Source organism: Vidua macroura, chromosome 13 (assembly GCF_024509145.1).
Source record: "Vidua macroura isolate BioBank_ID:100142 chromosome 13, ASM2450914v1, whole genome shotgun sequence".
Classification (NCBI taxonomy): Eukaryota; Metazoa; Chordata; class Aves; order Passeriformes; family Viduidae; genus Vidua; species Vidua macroura.
Window position 1 is genome coordinate 496,718 of NC_071583.1, and position 16,037 is coordinate 512,754.

General features: G+C 42.0%; 1 protein-coding gene across 3 annotated transcripts in view; it reads right to left on the bottom strand.

Annotated features, from left to right (window-relative positions):
* The window catches only part of IFT122 (intraflagellar transport 122), a 30,844-nt gene that overhangs the window by 7,001 nt on the left and 7,806 nt on the right, over window positions 1–16,037 (bottom strand). For all 3 annotated transcript variants that reach the window (XM_053989481.1, XM_053989480.1, XM_053989479.1), the window contains exons 11-21: window positions 15,384–15,586; window positions 14,776–14,913; window positions 13,890–14,054; window positions 12,838–13,035; window positions 11,135–11,275; window positions 9,420–9,473; window positions 6,990–7,151; window positions 4,100–4,266; window positions 3,078–3,249; window positions 2,434–2,536; window positions 772–912 (exon numbers count right to left, since the gene is read on the bottom strand). In XM_053989481.1, the coding sequence (XP_053845456.1) occupies window positions 772–912; window positions 2,434–2,536; window positions 3,078–3,249; window positions 4,100–4,266; window positions 6,990–7,151; window positions 9,420–9,473; window positions 11,135–11,275; window positions 12,838–13,035; window positions 13,890–14,054; window positions 14,776–14,913; window positions 15,384–15,586 (1,644 nt within the window). The remainder of the gene's footprint in view (window positions 1–771; window positions 913–2,433; window positions 2,537–3,077; window positions 3,250–4,099; window positions 4,267–6,989; window positions 7,152–9,419; window positions 9,474–11,134; window positions 11,276–12,837; window positions 13,036–13,889; window positions 14,055–14,775; window positions 14,914–15,383; window positions 15,587–16,037) is intronic.

Sequence of the window (16,037 nt, forward strand, 5' to 3'; positions counted from 1 at the left end):
CAGTTGAGGCAATGGTTTAATACAGCCAGAGGCTACAGCTGAGCTACAGACAGAAAGCAGCAGGTGTGCATCCCTGCAAACCTCTTCCAGAATGCCAGAGTTCACAAATACAATTAATTTTGAAAACTTTCATGAATACCAAATACACTACTAAGCCATTTGGAAAAACATGCATGTCAAACATCTGAGGGGTGACAGATCAGCTGAACTAAAACCAAAGGTACTCAGAGCACCAGGCAAAAGGCAATATTCCCAACCTTCTGTATTCATTATCACTAAAGTACACCTATTAACTATTAACACCTCTCTCCCAGTGACATATATGTTGCAGACAAAATGACAGCTAGGAAACAATCAGTTTTACCTGTTGGCAGAAATAATTTGTAATCTCCCTAACCTCTGTTCAAACACTTGAGGTAACTTACTCTCCAACATCTTTTATTTACTAGCACGTTAACCCTCCAGGCAATGGGTGTGGTGGGAAGGTGCTGGAGGATACATGGTCCCAGGAGGCACGATTTTCAGCCCAGCCAGACCTCAGAAGGAGCCTTACGCCTGCTGATGTCGCTGGTTTGTTTATTTGTTTTAAATCAGCACATGGGAAAAAGAGGAGACTACAAAAATAGCACAAGCCCGAGATGTGCACAGCATTAAAAACCCAAATCAAACCACCCAGCAGAGAAGCAGCTGCAGCAACGCTGTGACAATGCAGAGCTGTTTGTCTACGCGCACAACAAGGTGACAAACACACACTTCCTATCGGTGACTCACCTTGGGCAATGTCTAAGCACTGCATGGAAAGCATCCAGTAATAATAGGCTGCGTCGTCAAAGCGGCTCTCGAGCACGGCGTTGTGTGTGAGCTGCTCCAGCACCCGCACGGCCTCCCTCTGCCTGCCAGCCTTGTGAAACGCTGCCGAGCCCAAAACAAAGAGGGGCTCACAGCGTGATTAGATCAATTAACGGAAATTAATGGTTTTGGACTGAGAGCACTCTATTCAGCCCATACCAAACACTGTCCAGGGCAGGATAAAAGGGATTATACACTGGTGTTTTCCTCCTTGAAAGCAGTGACACTAATGGAACATGAGAAGCATCTGTAGGTATTTTGAAGCTTTTGCACTGTCTCAGCAACTCTTGAGCTCAAGGAGTATGTATAAAACTGGTTGCTGGGTTGTTTTTTTTTAAATAGAAAAGAGAGAAGATGCTGTGATGATTAGCTCTCTGTACAAACAACAGTGATCTCCAAACACTGCAAATCCCAACTTCACTCAAAACTACAATAAATTGTTTGAAGCCAGTGCTCTGGTGTGTATGAATACTTTAAAAGTATTGTGCTGAATACATTAAGAGAGTGCAGCTACTACACCCTTCGGTCGTTTACTAACAGCATCTCCTTTTCTGATGCACCAAGCAACACCTCGAACTCTCACTTGGCAAACGTGCATTTGGCCAATGCAGTCTCCATACAAAGGAACAGGGCTGAGGGGGAACCAACCCCAAAAAACCCAGCCCCCCAGCACTGCTGCCCCCTGAGTGAGGCCAGCTGAGCTCGAACCAGAGCTGTTCTGTTCTGAGACCAGAACAGTCCCATGAGGACCTCCAGCTCCTCCAGTTCTGGGCATCTACACTTGCTGAGCCCCAGCAGCACAGAGCTTTGTGGAGCAAATGGGGCCTCAACCTTCATTCAGAGAGTGCAAACTGCCACCCTGCCCTCAACCAGGTGCTCAAAGGCTTGGTGCCAAGACATACAAACTCGTCTTGTGCAGAGACAGATCAGGCCCAGCCTATTCCCTGCCTGGGCCCTTCTAAGCCAAGCAGTGTCAGGCTTGGATCTGAGCTGGCTCAGGGAACAGCAGCTGCACCTGTCACATGGAGCTGCACCTGAGCCAAGCCACTGCACACAGAGCTCACTTCAACAGCTCCTTGTCTCTCCAGTACTTCGTGGACTGAATTTAGAATCCTTTCCACAGGATAGGAATTTGACAGTTCTGTTCAAATGTAATCTTATAAGCCAAACAAACCGCACAAAAACCTTAAGGAAACAGGAAAACTTGACTTGTGCAAATCCAATATTTCCTAAATAGAAGGAAAAATTATGTTTTCCACTCAAGTTTATAAGTGAGCTGCCATCATTTGAATTTTTGTGGGATAAAAATCTTACAACAATTAGGATTACATGCCAAATACCTCTTACATGCCACACTCAGATATACAACAAGATAGAAAATCTGGACTTATATTTAGATGCCATCATTTTTGATAGATCAATCACATTTTCCTATAAAATAAGGAGATTTCCAGTTACTTTAAAACCAGTATGAAAAGATGGGTTATATTTGGTTTTGAGTACCACTGATAAGAAATTCACCAGGGCAGAGTCTACTATGGAGTAAAAATGGAGTAAGCAATGACCTGTCAGTGACATTCTCACCTTTTTGGGCTTCTTCAAATTGATCACTCTCTGCCAGCCACTGAGCATAAGGGACATAGACTTCATCTTTGAATTCAGGATGCTTTTCACTCAGAGCAAATGCCTGACATAAATAAAAAACTCATTTGGAATATTGCATGGTTTAAACAGTTAAAGGGTTTAAAATATTCCATGGGATCAATCCTTCAGCTCTAAGAAAATTCACAATGAAACATATACACAGAATAGAGAGTGTAATCCATATTTTCTCCAGTATGAAACTTATGTGTTTAAAAAAAAAAAAGCAATCAATAACAAAAAGAAAAGAAGCTTAGCATAATAACGGACTGACTACTGAAACAGAAAGACTTGAAAGTGATTATCTGGGAAATTTAGTAGATTTCCCAGCAAGAGACAAAAAATATTTGTATTTTTACTGAATGAATTTTCTAAAGAAATTGAAGTAACACTATAAATGCAGTTTAAATTCAATTTCAGAAGACCACACCACCACCAAACACATGCTGGCATACACGATTAACTAAATACTCTGAATCCTTCCTCACTACAATGCTGGGGGAGTCAGACATTTGCCTCTCTTTTTAGTTGCAACCAGTGACAGTAAGAAGCAGTGGTTTTAAAACAGAAATCAAGGGCACACTCACTTCTTCCCAGCGATGAGTCTCCACGTGGAGCTGGACCAATGCTTTCAGGTCACCAACCTTCATGTAGGTTTCTGCAGCATAGCCAGGGTTATCAAGTTGCTTAAAATAGAAGGCACATTTGGCCAAAGGCTCACGCTCAGCTTTATCCAGTTTTCGAGCAATTTCGATTAACCTAGACTCAGCAGAAAGAAGCCAGATGTTTCAGATTCTGCCTTGGTGCTTTGCCTTTTAATTGTTGTCATAAATTCACCTTTAATCAGTCAACATTTAATAAACATCCTAATAGTACTACCATGCAACACTGTTAAACAGTTTCAGTAAACATTCCAAATAGCTTTTTCCTTTTGCAAACTCAAACCCTTTCCTTCCCTCTTTGCTCACACATTGAGCTCCCTATCTCAGACTCTGTGCAGATGGAAGGAGGGAACACGTCCTGCATGACTCAGTGGCACAGGACACACTTCCCAATCCTGACCTGAGCAATAGGCTCCCGAATAAATGTCACCCCCTGTGCCACACATCAGAACAGAGGCAAGGCCAGCCTGAAGGGCCTGGCCAAGATCTTAAGGCAGCTCAGCAAATGACCTAAAGTGCCAGCTACACTGATGAGAAATGACAGTGACAGGAGCGGCCACAGAGTTTCCAAAGACTCTGTGCTCCCTCCACCTGACTTCTCTACCCCCTAGATGATTATTCTAAACAGCTGAGAACTGCAGCAATAGGCAGCCTGGTACAGTTACTCCTGTCATGATCACTCTGAAGGCATTTGGGCTATTTTACACAATAAACCCATGCATACTCTTCATTGCTGTAATGCATTCGTTTTTGTAACATTTATGGCCCTACCCTCTAAACATATGTAACTTTTAAACACATTTTTAATCATAAGTGTGTTTCAGATACTCAATCTGATATAAAGGCAGATATCAAATACATTTGGTCTTATTTTAAAATTACGTGGAATTCATAATATCTCATACAGGCTTTTATTATGTATTATCTCTGAGGAGACAAAAACCTACATGTCCACCCAGCCGTGGTCCCCGCTGATTTCGATGGCCTTCATGTGCTCACCAGCAGAGAGGTACATCTCCACTGCTGCCTTTGGTTCATTGATATCCTTGGCCCAGTCTGCTTGTTTTTTTATCAGCATCTTTGTGTCTTTGGGATTTCCAGATCCCAGAAATTCCTGCAACAGTGCAATACAAAAGTCTGCATTACCTTCTGGTCACAAACATCATTACAGTCTAAACTCTAAAATAGATAAAGGCTTTTTGTAATGAAAATCATGATGCCTCCCAAGGACAGAAATACTCCACGGAGAGCAACATGCACTGAGCCAGCCTTCAGCAGCTCATCACCAAGGCCCCATGTCTGGGAGGAAACAATGGCAAGTCTCCCATTAATACAGTTTTCAATTAAAAATAAAAAGCAGGAGATTGTGGCCAGCCCCAGAGAAGGACAGTGCAGGTGCCTCAGAGGCAACACCAATGTCCCCTCCTGCTCTTTGCTGAGCCTGGTTCGGTGGATACGAGTTACAATTTCTGCAAGCTTGTCAGGAACAGACCTTTCCAAACAAAATGATACTAATCTAAAAACTCTAACAGATCAATTCCAAGTTTCAGATTTTCTCCTGCAAGCCAAGCAGGTATGGATTCATTCTCATTGACCACCCAGTCCCAGCCCATGCTCAGCTAACAGCAGCAGATCCACTTAATCACGCACTGGCATCAGGATGTCCCACCACAAATCAACGGATGGCTGAAATAATTATCAAGTGTCTTTGCAGGAAACAAGGTATTTTAAAAAATATATCCATTAAGTTCTTTTATAATGACAGAATCATAGCTGCTCAAAAGTGAGAGTGCTCTGAAGCACTGCTTGGACTTGTGGAAGGAATGCAAACACCAAGCCTGGACCCTGCGTCGACAACCATTTTGGAAATATTTCTAACAGTTAGTTCAGCTTCTTCTGCCAGTACTAAAGCTCTGGCACCATATGGTTCACATCTGTGGACATCATGTGCCAGGAAAAAAATATAAAACCCCCCTTCAACACCAGAAGATCGATTATGGGCAATTTTGTCTGTTAACAGAACAGGCTACTGCCCATTAAACAGCTTCTATCAAAAGCAAAATCAGAACAGAGGAGAGAAATGACAGGTGGGAAAAGAGTGGAAAACTGTGTATCCTCTATGTTTCTGACTGAGGTTTAAAAAATGAAATCCTCAAATTCTGATTGAGGTTTAAAAAACCAAAGCAACAAATGGGCAAAAACTGGTATGCCAGATCTGCTTCACCACTGCAATTCAGCAGTTCCCTGCTGCAGCCAGAAGTGCACCCCATCTGTGCCAGCTCCAACTGAGCCCCAGCCCTGCCTCCTGCAGAACAGCCCTGCTCCAGGAGCAGCTACATGGGTATCCCAACAGCCTCTGAATATGGAAAACTGCACTCAAGAGTCAGGTCAAACAATCTCTTTGGTATGACTTGTTTTCCAGCTTAGGTCACCTAAATAAGCCCAAAATCAAAAGCTAAGCTCATCTTGCCACAGTATAAAGAGTTTTTTTGTGAGTTGCCAGTAATTAGTGATCTGGTGCTGTGATAAAGGGCCTGTGACCAGATATCAAAGGTCTCCCAACCTCTGCCTCCAGTCTAGACCCTCCATCCAGACCTCATCCAAGTCATGCACAAGAAACCAGGTTCTGTGGGTCTCTTTGAATAATTCTGGCAGCATCAGTGAAAACAGCACCACAAAAACACACCCCTCCCCCATATAAATAACTGGAAAACAAGGGGGGTTTACATGTTCTTCCATGTCCTGTGCACTCCCTGCACAAAAACATTAAATTTCTCAGCATGGAATCACTCCAAAGTATAGGAGACATGAGACCTCTTGCTCTCTACTGGTTAAATTTAGACATGACTGCAGCCAAGAATTAAAAGATTCTTACAAAGACTTATGGGAACATTTTCCTGTATGAATTACATTTATGTTCAAGAGGAGCCAAAACACTGAAGCTAACAAAGACTCATCAGCCAAAAATAGCGGAAGTCGGGCTTACATCAGCAAAGCCCCCAAATGTTTCTGTTGAGCTCTTGGAAGAAAAAGATCTCTGCAGCATGGCTCGGGGAATCTCTGCTAAAGAGTTTCTGTGCATGTCATGGTGAATTCTTTGTCCTGGACTGGGCAGAATAGGGCTCTGATGAGTGATGAATGAGACTAAACAGTGCATGCATTCTTGGGGATTTCGATAAGAAAACACCACAGAAGACTTAAAAGCCACGTAATGCTTCTTATCACCATATAAAAACATTACTTTTTAGAATTATATTCAATTTATTCCTACAAGGAACAGAGTTTTAAAAAAAACCAAGACACTGAATCTTTGGAAGAAATTTTGTAGTAAACAAAAATATTCTAGGTTAGCATATTATGCAGTTTTTAAAATGCATCAATATAAAACTGACTTACTCCAACCCATCAATATATTTTTATTACAACATGGGTACTACCTTGTAATCTTTGGAGGACAAACAAATAAAAAGGGACTTTCAACTAAGATAATGGAGAAGGCGTCATAAACACAAACTTTTTAGTTTTGAAAGAAGGAAAATTACTATGAATAATAGTATGTAATCACAAGGTCCACCAAAAGAATTCACTGAAAAGCCCTGAATTTCCACAGCCATATTTGAGACTCTACAAAACACAACCTGCTGCCTTGGTAGCAGACTGAAGGAAAATGCCACCGTTATACCCAGGCCAGAGACACTTTTCCCCTTATAAGCCAAATGACTCCAAACAAATACCTGAGAAAATGCAATCGGAATTCAAAGCCCACACTTCTTTTGTAGGATCAGTCAGAGGTACATCAGCATTTCTGCATGCACATGTCCAGGTGCCAGGCCCTACCTTTGCGTGGTCGAACATGCGGAGGTCTGAGTACATCTCCAGGGCCAGGCTCTCGTGGCCGCTCCTCTTGTACAGCTTCGCTGCCTCGTGGAATTTTCCCTGGTAGGCATAAACATCTGCCAGGAACAGCTCGTGGTTGTTCTCTCCGTGCTTTTTCCGATCCTGGAAAAATAGAAACACTGAAGAGAGATGTAGAAAATATTCTCGATGATCAGCACTTAGGTGAGAAATAGCCTTTGAGGAATTAGATTTTCAGGCTTAGATTTTAACTGCTAATAATTAAAAACCTGTAATGGGATAGCATAATTATGCCTCTCCTGCATTTCTGGTGAATTTATAATTAAAGGATTAAATCCCTCCTTAATTAAAATTATGAAGAGCAAAATTAAATGTCACTATACAAACCAAAGTGATGAAAAGTCACTTCTCTTGATTTCACACAGGAAAATGAACACATGCTATCATTATGCCAGTCTATTTTAAAAAAGGCATCTGATGGGCTCTTCATTTTCTCCCTACAATCTCACCATCATATAATTTGGCTACATTAACAATACAGGTGGGATGACAAACAGGAGGATAACTGCCATCAGGAGGTATGTTAGCCTGCCTCTGAATACAAACCAGTGACACCTCCACTGTCCCCACATACAAGAGCTCGTGGATTTGGGTCAGCACCAGTCACTTCCAGAGCACCAGTACATGCTCTCCTGGAAACCAGAACTGCTTGTTCTGTTCTGTTCTGGGTAGGGACCATGAGGACAGCATCAGTGCAGAGCCATGCAGAAAGCTCCCATGTGTGTGCAGAGCCATGGAGAAACCCTGCACATGAATCAAACTGCAGCAGTGCCCTGACTGTGAGGGACCCAGCACAGGTTTGCACACGTGTGTGTGTGTGTGTGTGTGTGTGTGTGTGTTTCCACGTGTGTGCCTTATCCTGTGTATTGGACACACAGCACTACCCTGCCTGGGATAAAAATATTGCTGCAGTTAGCCCACATCGAATGGAAACACCTAACTGTGAACTGAATTTAAAGAAAACTGCGTGCAAGGGGAAAAACACTCCACCAGCATCCAGATTCAATCCTCTGCTGCCAGAGGGGCTCAGCCATCACTCCCTGGTCACACTGACTGACAGGCCTGACACTGAGCTGATGTTCAAAGTTTCCTTCAAAATCTTGGTTAAATGAATAATCAGAGGACTTGTTATACCCTTTTTTGAAGACTCCACAGAATCTTGCCAGATAGAGATGGCAATCATGTTTCTCTGTCATCAGTTAGGAAAGAAAAGTGTCATTACTGAGAGAAAACCATGGCATTAATGTAACACGTTTGTTTAGTTACACCCCTACAAACCTTAAAAGGAATCCAGTCCACTGCAGGTGAGAGTAAGTGGGGATGTAGAACTCACTGCAGAAGGAGCATTTTCAGGATGTGTGAAAGTAAGTTTATGCCTATTTTTAGTGGGATTCTTTCTTACTAAACAGAATATGACATTACAAATCCAGAATATCCTCAATAAATGAAGATCTGGAGAAGCATATGTGGAAAAGAAAGGTTACTACTGGTGAGAGAATGCTCTCACATACCTATACCCTTGAAAAGAAAAAAAAAAGAAAAACAACAGTAAAAAGGGGCTCTTAATGCAGACCTTTGTCCTGTGCTAGAGAAAAGTTCACTGCAACCAGCTGGCATTTTGACAGCAGCAGGACAGCTCTGCAGACATGAAGACAAGGAGTGTATCTTTTAAGAGAAGGTGTAAATCTAATTAACATAAGGAAGAGGAATTCCCTTTACGCCATCTCCAAGCAGATCTTTAAGCATTATCTTGCCATCTTTGCAGAAGGACAAGGGTGATGAGTGTATTTTCAAGTGCTTATGACAGACAGTTATTGTTGAGTGAAATTCTATCAAGAAGTGTGAAAAGATTAGGAAGGAGTGATTAGAGCACAATGTAGAAGTATGGAATCCCAAATTCTATTTTCAGTTGTCACAAACTTGTCATGAGACCCTGAGTTTGTAATTTCATTTCTCTGGGCCTGTTTCTGTCTCTGGAAGGAGGAGATAATAATAATTACCTACCTCCAGGGGGTAGGGAAAGGCTTAATGAACTCATGTTTATGAAGTATTCTGTACTAAGCGCTGTCAGCACAGTAGTATTCTACCAATTATTAATTGAATATTGAACATTTTTCCAGTTCTCCTGAAGACAGTTTCAGAAGTTCCCATCCCACTCCCACATTTTGGTCCACGAAGTTCCAATCCTATGATTAGAACTTGAGTCACCTCTACTAACCAGGATTTTTCACTTCAAACACATCTCCAACAGTCAGAAGCACTATCCAAACAAAAGACCTTCCTAAACAGAAAGTACTGATTTTGGTACAGTAGTAAGTTTAAGAAAATACACCTTCTTGAACACTGCCTTACCTCTATGCTGCTGATCAGTTCTAAATATCGAAGGTCTCGCACTCTGGTAAATGCCTGTTGAAAAGAATTTTTTAAAAAAATGAGTAAAAGGCATTAATTTAAAAATCCAGAAAACACCAAATATTATTCTGCATGAATCGAGCTGTCTTCATGCAAAAAGGACAGGCAGAAGTCTGCTGGGTTTGGGTTTGTGTAGTCCCAAGGCTGAAGGGCTCTGACTGTGAGTGTGGCCCGTGAGGAAAGGAGACAAGGAGCAGCCAGAACAGCTGGCCCGGACACGAGCAGCACAGCAGGCAGCGGGAGCTGTGCCTAGCAGTCCCCAAGAAATACAAAGTGTCAATTCAAATATGACATGCTTTTAGTCTGGCTATTTTAGAGCTTCTCCATTTTGATGTGAGGTGTGACACAGATGAGGAAATTTCAGGAAACTGTTACAAGGAAGGGCACATAACGGATCATATTGTCAAAGCTGGTTGCAAATGCTCCTAGTTTTTAAACCATTCTGAAAATCCAGCATGAAAGGAGCTCAGAGAGAGGAAAGGAAGTAAGAAGACGATAAGATAAAAGTACTTTAAGACAGTGTAATATCTTTGCAAATATAGATAAATGTGCAACCCAAAGTCTCAAGTGGCAAAGTCACGTGCAAGTTGCAGCAGCTCAGCACTTACTCCTGACATGCATCACAAACCAGAAATTTAACTCTTTGGGCTGCAGATTCAAGACTTACAACCAAACTGAAGAGGGCACAGCATATTCTGCTTACATCGGATTGGACTAGGAACTGTAAGAGCCTTTAATGTCAAGAAGCTGCTTTTGTTAGAATTAATCCGCTCTAATTCTAAGAGGGCACTACTTAAAAATTCCAAGGAGGCACTGAAAACTTCTTTTTAAAAGTATCTATTTGCATAAAGCCATCCATGAGACTGGAATTATTCTGATGCCTCCATTTAAGGGAAAAAAAAGCATTTAATTTCCTTTTCTTAAAAAAAAATCTGTTATTAAAAGATGTCTATCACTACAGACCATTCTCAGTGTATTTTTAGAATGTTTTGTCTTTCATACAATATTCATGACATTGAACTCACTTTGCTCTCTCTTACTTGAGAAGAGGTGGTGAAAGAAAATAGGGAAGTATTTTATGCCATAGAAAACTCAGTTCTTCAGCCTGTGCCTACTCATAGACCACTCCCCAAAGCAAGTCACACCACACAGAAAAGAAGTGAACTGAAACTATCCCAGCACCACAGCCTTAACGGGCAGATAACAAAGAATAGGAAATCTTCACATTCGTACTGAGGTTATATTAAATATTTAGGGGGGGAAAGGGCAAGTTTGCAGCACTAAGGAAGGTGGGGGCCAAAGCCAGGTGAGAATCCTCTGCTGCCACCCGGTGGGCACTGCTTCCCAGCTCTGCTCCCCTAAATCCATTAACGCATTTTCCAGATGAAACCATTTTCTTTCTATCAAACACTTTGATTTAGAACATGGCATTTATCTAGAGAGATATATTAGATTTCAGTTCAAAACCTCATCTCAAAATCCTGAGTTTGTAGCAAACAATTGGTTTGTTTGTGGAATAAGACACACAAAAGACAAGCAAGACAGTAACCCAGGAACACCACGCATTCCAGTCATAAAACATGCATTATACACACACACATATATATAAATATCAAACCCAAGCTTTCTGCTAAACAAGTAAATGAATGCTTTACCTTTTTAGCAGTTTCAAACTCCAGCCCTTCCAAGGCTTCCATGGCCAACTCTCTCCAGTCAGCATCAGTCACTCCTAAACACGCAATTTGATAGGCTTCTTTAAACATTTTTCGTTCCAGATATTGATACATGGGTGCAGACTGAGGATTGTCATCAGAAAAAACAGGTATCAGAAAGCATAATACTGAGATATATTAGTGACATTCTCTACATATATTGGAAAAAAAATATATATATATTCTAATCACAACCGTTACAAGCTGCCCAGAGAATAAACATCTTAGTTTTGTACACAGACAGAAGATTCTAGGGTGGTCTTTATCTTATCTTCAGTCAAGCTGGGTTAATTACATTCCAAACTCATCCATTTTGAAATCTTCAGTTCCTTGCGATATTAGGAAGTAGTTAAGGATGTGAATTCTTCTGGGCATTGAACATGCTAAATATGATGTACACCAAGCTTGTTTAGTACTGTGAGAGCAGAGCAAAGGAGGGCAGTGTGCTCTCAAGGGCCAAGGGCAGGAGGAGCAGCACGTCCCTGGAAACACCCAGACACAGCAAGGGGGAGTGAAGTAACCCTCCTGCCCCAACCTCGAGGACAAAGCTGTGCTACCAAGGCTGTGACTGGACAGGCCCAAAGGACACTGGGGCTTTCAAGGACCTGCCCCAAAGGAAATCCCCGCAGGGAGCTGCCAGCTGCTGCAGGGTGACACACAGACAGAGGTGCAGCCACAGCCTGAGCCCTCTGAGGGAACAGGGAGCACTGCAGCACCAGTGCAGCCTCAGCCTGGCTTGGCAACCCCAGCACCACGCAGGTCCATTTCTGTGTTACTTTTACCAATTTATCTGAACACTGCAGACCCTTTGCTACGGCCTCTCTCCAAAAGCATAGCTTTGGAGAAGCTGCCTCTGAGATGCTGCACAATAATTCTGTGGCATCTTGGTGCCCACAGCATGCCAAAGGGAGACAGGAGTGTTCAAGGCCTGGTGATCCTGTCTGTGGCTGCCAACCCTGGACAACCCAGAGCCTCACCAAGGACCTGCCCAGGGCCTCAGGGGACAAGGGTCTGTAACACAGGTGTCCCTTGGTCAATACAAGCACAGGACATTCTGCCTTCTTCATCGATTCTCAGAGGCAAGTCCTGCACACTCTTGGATGCACAGAGTCACAATCCTTTTACCTTCCTTTTTTGCTTTGTTTTGACTTCCATGATGACAGAAATCAGCATTTTATGGAAGGCAATCCCTAAATTTTGAATATAAAGACCACACAGGTACTATACATTCAGACTAAAATATTCCATTTAAATATTGCCTAAAGACATCTAGATGAAGCAACAATAAAACAGTATTTGATGTATTCAAGAAAAATGAAATTACAATGGAGAAAAGTTATATACAGAGAACACAGTAAAAATCCTGCAGGAGGCAAGGCCTGCAGTGTATTAGATTATGTGCATTTGCAAGTAGAAAGGGAGAATCAGAAACAATTACCAACAGCAAAAATGAAGTTAGCTTAATTAATGCCAAAGAAACAAAAATAAAATAGATCACACAATATAACTTAAATAACAATGAAGGAAGTGTGAACCGCAATCATTGTAGTAATGAAATACAAGTAAATCTCAGAAAAGCTTCTTCACTTGTTAAACATTCATGTTTATGAGATATAAAGCAACACTTAATGAGATTAAAGGATTACCTGCGGAACTTCAACTGCTGACATAGAGAAAACATGAAGGCAGAAGATCTTGGAGCCATTGTAACCCACAACAAAGCCTTGCAGTTTTTGCTGGTGGACAGGGAAGTTGCTAGCTTTGATATTGAGGTAACCCCCTCCAGAAAAGCAAAGCATATCCTCACACTGGGTATTCCAGGCCACACTATTAGCATTGGGTTCCTAATGAGCAAAACATTTCAGGATTACAACTGCTGCAATCACATCTTTGCTAAGAAACATGTTTCTTCAGCTGGACTGTTTGACCTGGTGTGTACATTACAGCCTGGTGTGGACACACACACCGATTATTCAGATTTGCAATATCCTAAAGCCTAGAATATTCCTAAACAGATTCATTGGGATGTATTTTACATTTTAATACTCAGCTATAATTGTCTTGCCTTTTATGTATATTTACCAGCGATCTCTGCAATCAATCTGTAAAACATTATACCAAATTCTACAATAATATACTGCTAGTTAGCACAATTAATTGATCGTTTCTCAGTCCATTACATAAAGGAAGCTGCAGACCCTATCTTTGCAGCACTCCATCCTTGCTATCCAGTATGTTCTGAAAACATTTAATCAACATTAATAAGTGACTGCTAAACTGCCAGTGAAGAGAGCATTATCATGATTCCTTTTATAGCCTATGAATACCCAACGAACAGAGACATTTAGGCTTTAATTCTGTTAGTACTAATGATAAAACTAAAATGCTCATTAATTGTAATGCTTCAGAGGGAAGCAGGGCAGAGTTCTAAGTTAAACTGAAAAGGTCACATGTCTAAGAGCTCTTTATTCAGCTGTTGCTCACATATATTTCCTATCTTCTCATTCCTACTCCACCATCTCTGCGAGGGTGGTTTTGATAAACAGATCACAGTTAAATTCTACAAGATGTGATTAACAGCTTAAATGAGTTACATGAATTTCCACCCAGCAACACTTTTGGGATGTTCTGTGCACCAAACTACTTCCTGCCCTCCTGGCCCCCCTCTTAAAAACCCCCAGCAAGTGTCAATGCTGACCTGAAAGAGGAGCTCCTTGGTGTGGATGTCGTAGACGAGGCAGGTGTCGTTCTCGTCCACCACGGCCAGCTTGTTGCGGGACGCGCTCATGTCCAGGCAGCGCACGGCCGTGGATTGCTTCAGCAGCACGATGGCCAGCGCGTTGTCCACGAAGATCTTCAGGATCTAGGAGATTGGAAACAAAGTCACTCCAGGCTTTTCTGTCCCTAGAACTGGAAACAGCACGGCGGGTAAAAACTTCAGTGCTGTCTGAAGTGCGAAATGGCAAGTTTTTCAGAGACAAACTGCAGTAAAATTAGGGAAATGCTTCCAGTCTGAAGACTCTTGAGCACACTGGCTGCTACAACATGCTCTAGGTCGCAAGCTTATACAGATAAATCAGATGCTGTGCAGCCTGGGCTCTCCACTAGTCACACAATTTCATTAATACAGGAATACATTACACACAGAAGACACACAGGATCTCAACGTCCTTGCTATCAGTACCCCTGGGCTCCAGCTTGGCACTTCCAGCTGCCACCTGGCGTATGAAACAGACAGCCCCTACACCTGGAGAACAGCCACACCCTCACAAGTGGTCACCAGGAGAAGTGTACACACCTCCAACCCCCCACTAAAGGCAAACCTGCTCTCTTCATCAAGAACTCCATTTTTGTCAGTTGATACTAACAACTCACAGATGTCCAGAGCCAGTTAAACATATTTGTATGAATTTTACTGTCAGAGAATGTGAAAGACAGAAGTAATTAATTTTTAATCCCCAAATGAGAATGTTAAATAAAATTCTAGGTTGCAGAAGAGCCTGCTGCTCCTAAGGTCTCCCTCTAAGAGCACAGGACACATTTCATTTGCAGTGGAAAGACACATACCAGAGATGATGTGTTACCTGACCGTTCTTTAGACCAACTAAGAGGCCTTCTCTTCCTGGAGGTCCTCCAATTACTTTAATGTAACGAATAAGAGATTCCATCAGCCATTCTCGTTCTTTAACACCACTGAATGACAGGCACTGCAATCTCTTCTCCTAAGGACACAGTAAGGTATAAAACACAGCCTGGAGATGAAGACAAAAATCTGTGTCTGATGTGTGATGTTTATGCCTATACTAGCAGGTGTGTCTGTTTTTACATTTAAAAATCATGAAGTCAAATACTCAATTTAATGGGTGAATTCTTTAAGATTTTCCAATCCTATGAGCAAACAAAAACACACACCCCCAGTCTTCTTATACTAGTTCTCTCCCACCCAAAAGTACTCCTGGATTCTGTGCTAATTTATCAAATTCACTCTAGAGCCTGCTTTACTGAGGCAGAGTCACCCGAGCCACGCCACAGTGCTGCCCAGCAGCATGTGAGCACTGCAGGGCACAGCAGGACTGCCTTGGGAAGTGCTGCAGCAGATCCCACGGGACAGTTACATCCTGCCAGCCACTGTCTGGGACAGCCTTGAACACTGAACACATCCCAGGACTACTCTAGCTTTTAAGGCACATACCTGGCATAAAATAATGTGATCTGAACACACCACCAGCAAGTTACATTCAAATTTCTTTATGATCTTTTCCTTCACCCGATAGTACATATCTGCAGAGTCATCCGAGTACAACTCGTAAATCAGGATTTTCTCTGGCATCTGGATGGCTAATCTGTTTTTGTAAATTGCAATTTTCTTCACAAGCTCTCTGCCTTTTATCCTCACTAGAAAGAAAAAACACCAAAATGATAAAGTATAAGCTGACACAAAAATAACATAGAGAAATCAGAGAACTAATACACTGAAATTGAATCTCCCTAGAGCACTTCTAAAATTCAAAGCACATTCCTGCTCAGATATGTTTGCTGCTCTGCATCTACGTAATCTACTATCCCTGTCACAGTTTACCACCCTCTATGAACAGCACATTCTGGAGCAGTACTTCAAATCCTTGCCATAAAAAGCCACAGAAACGAAGAAACAAAATAAGCACAAATGCTTGAGGTTACAAGTAAAGAAAATAAAGCTGAATATAACACACAGTATTTTTATCTCATTTTCAGAGATTAAAACCTTATTTTAAGAGCCCCTGTCCCTCCCAGTCTCTTTTCCAATGCCCACATCTTTCATTAAACTTGTCAGTGCTGAATTTGCACACTCCAAGTTTGCACTCTC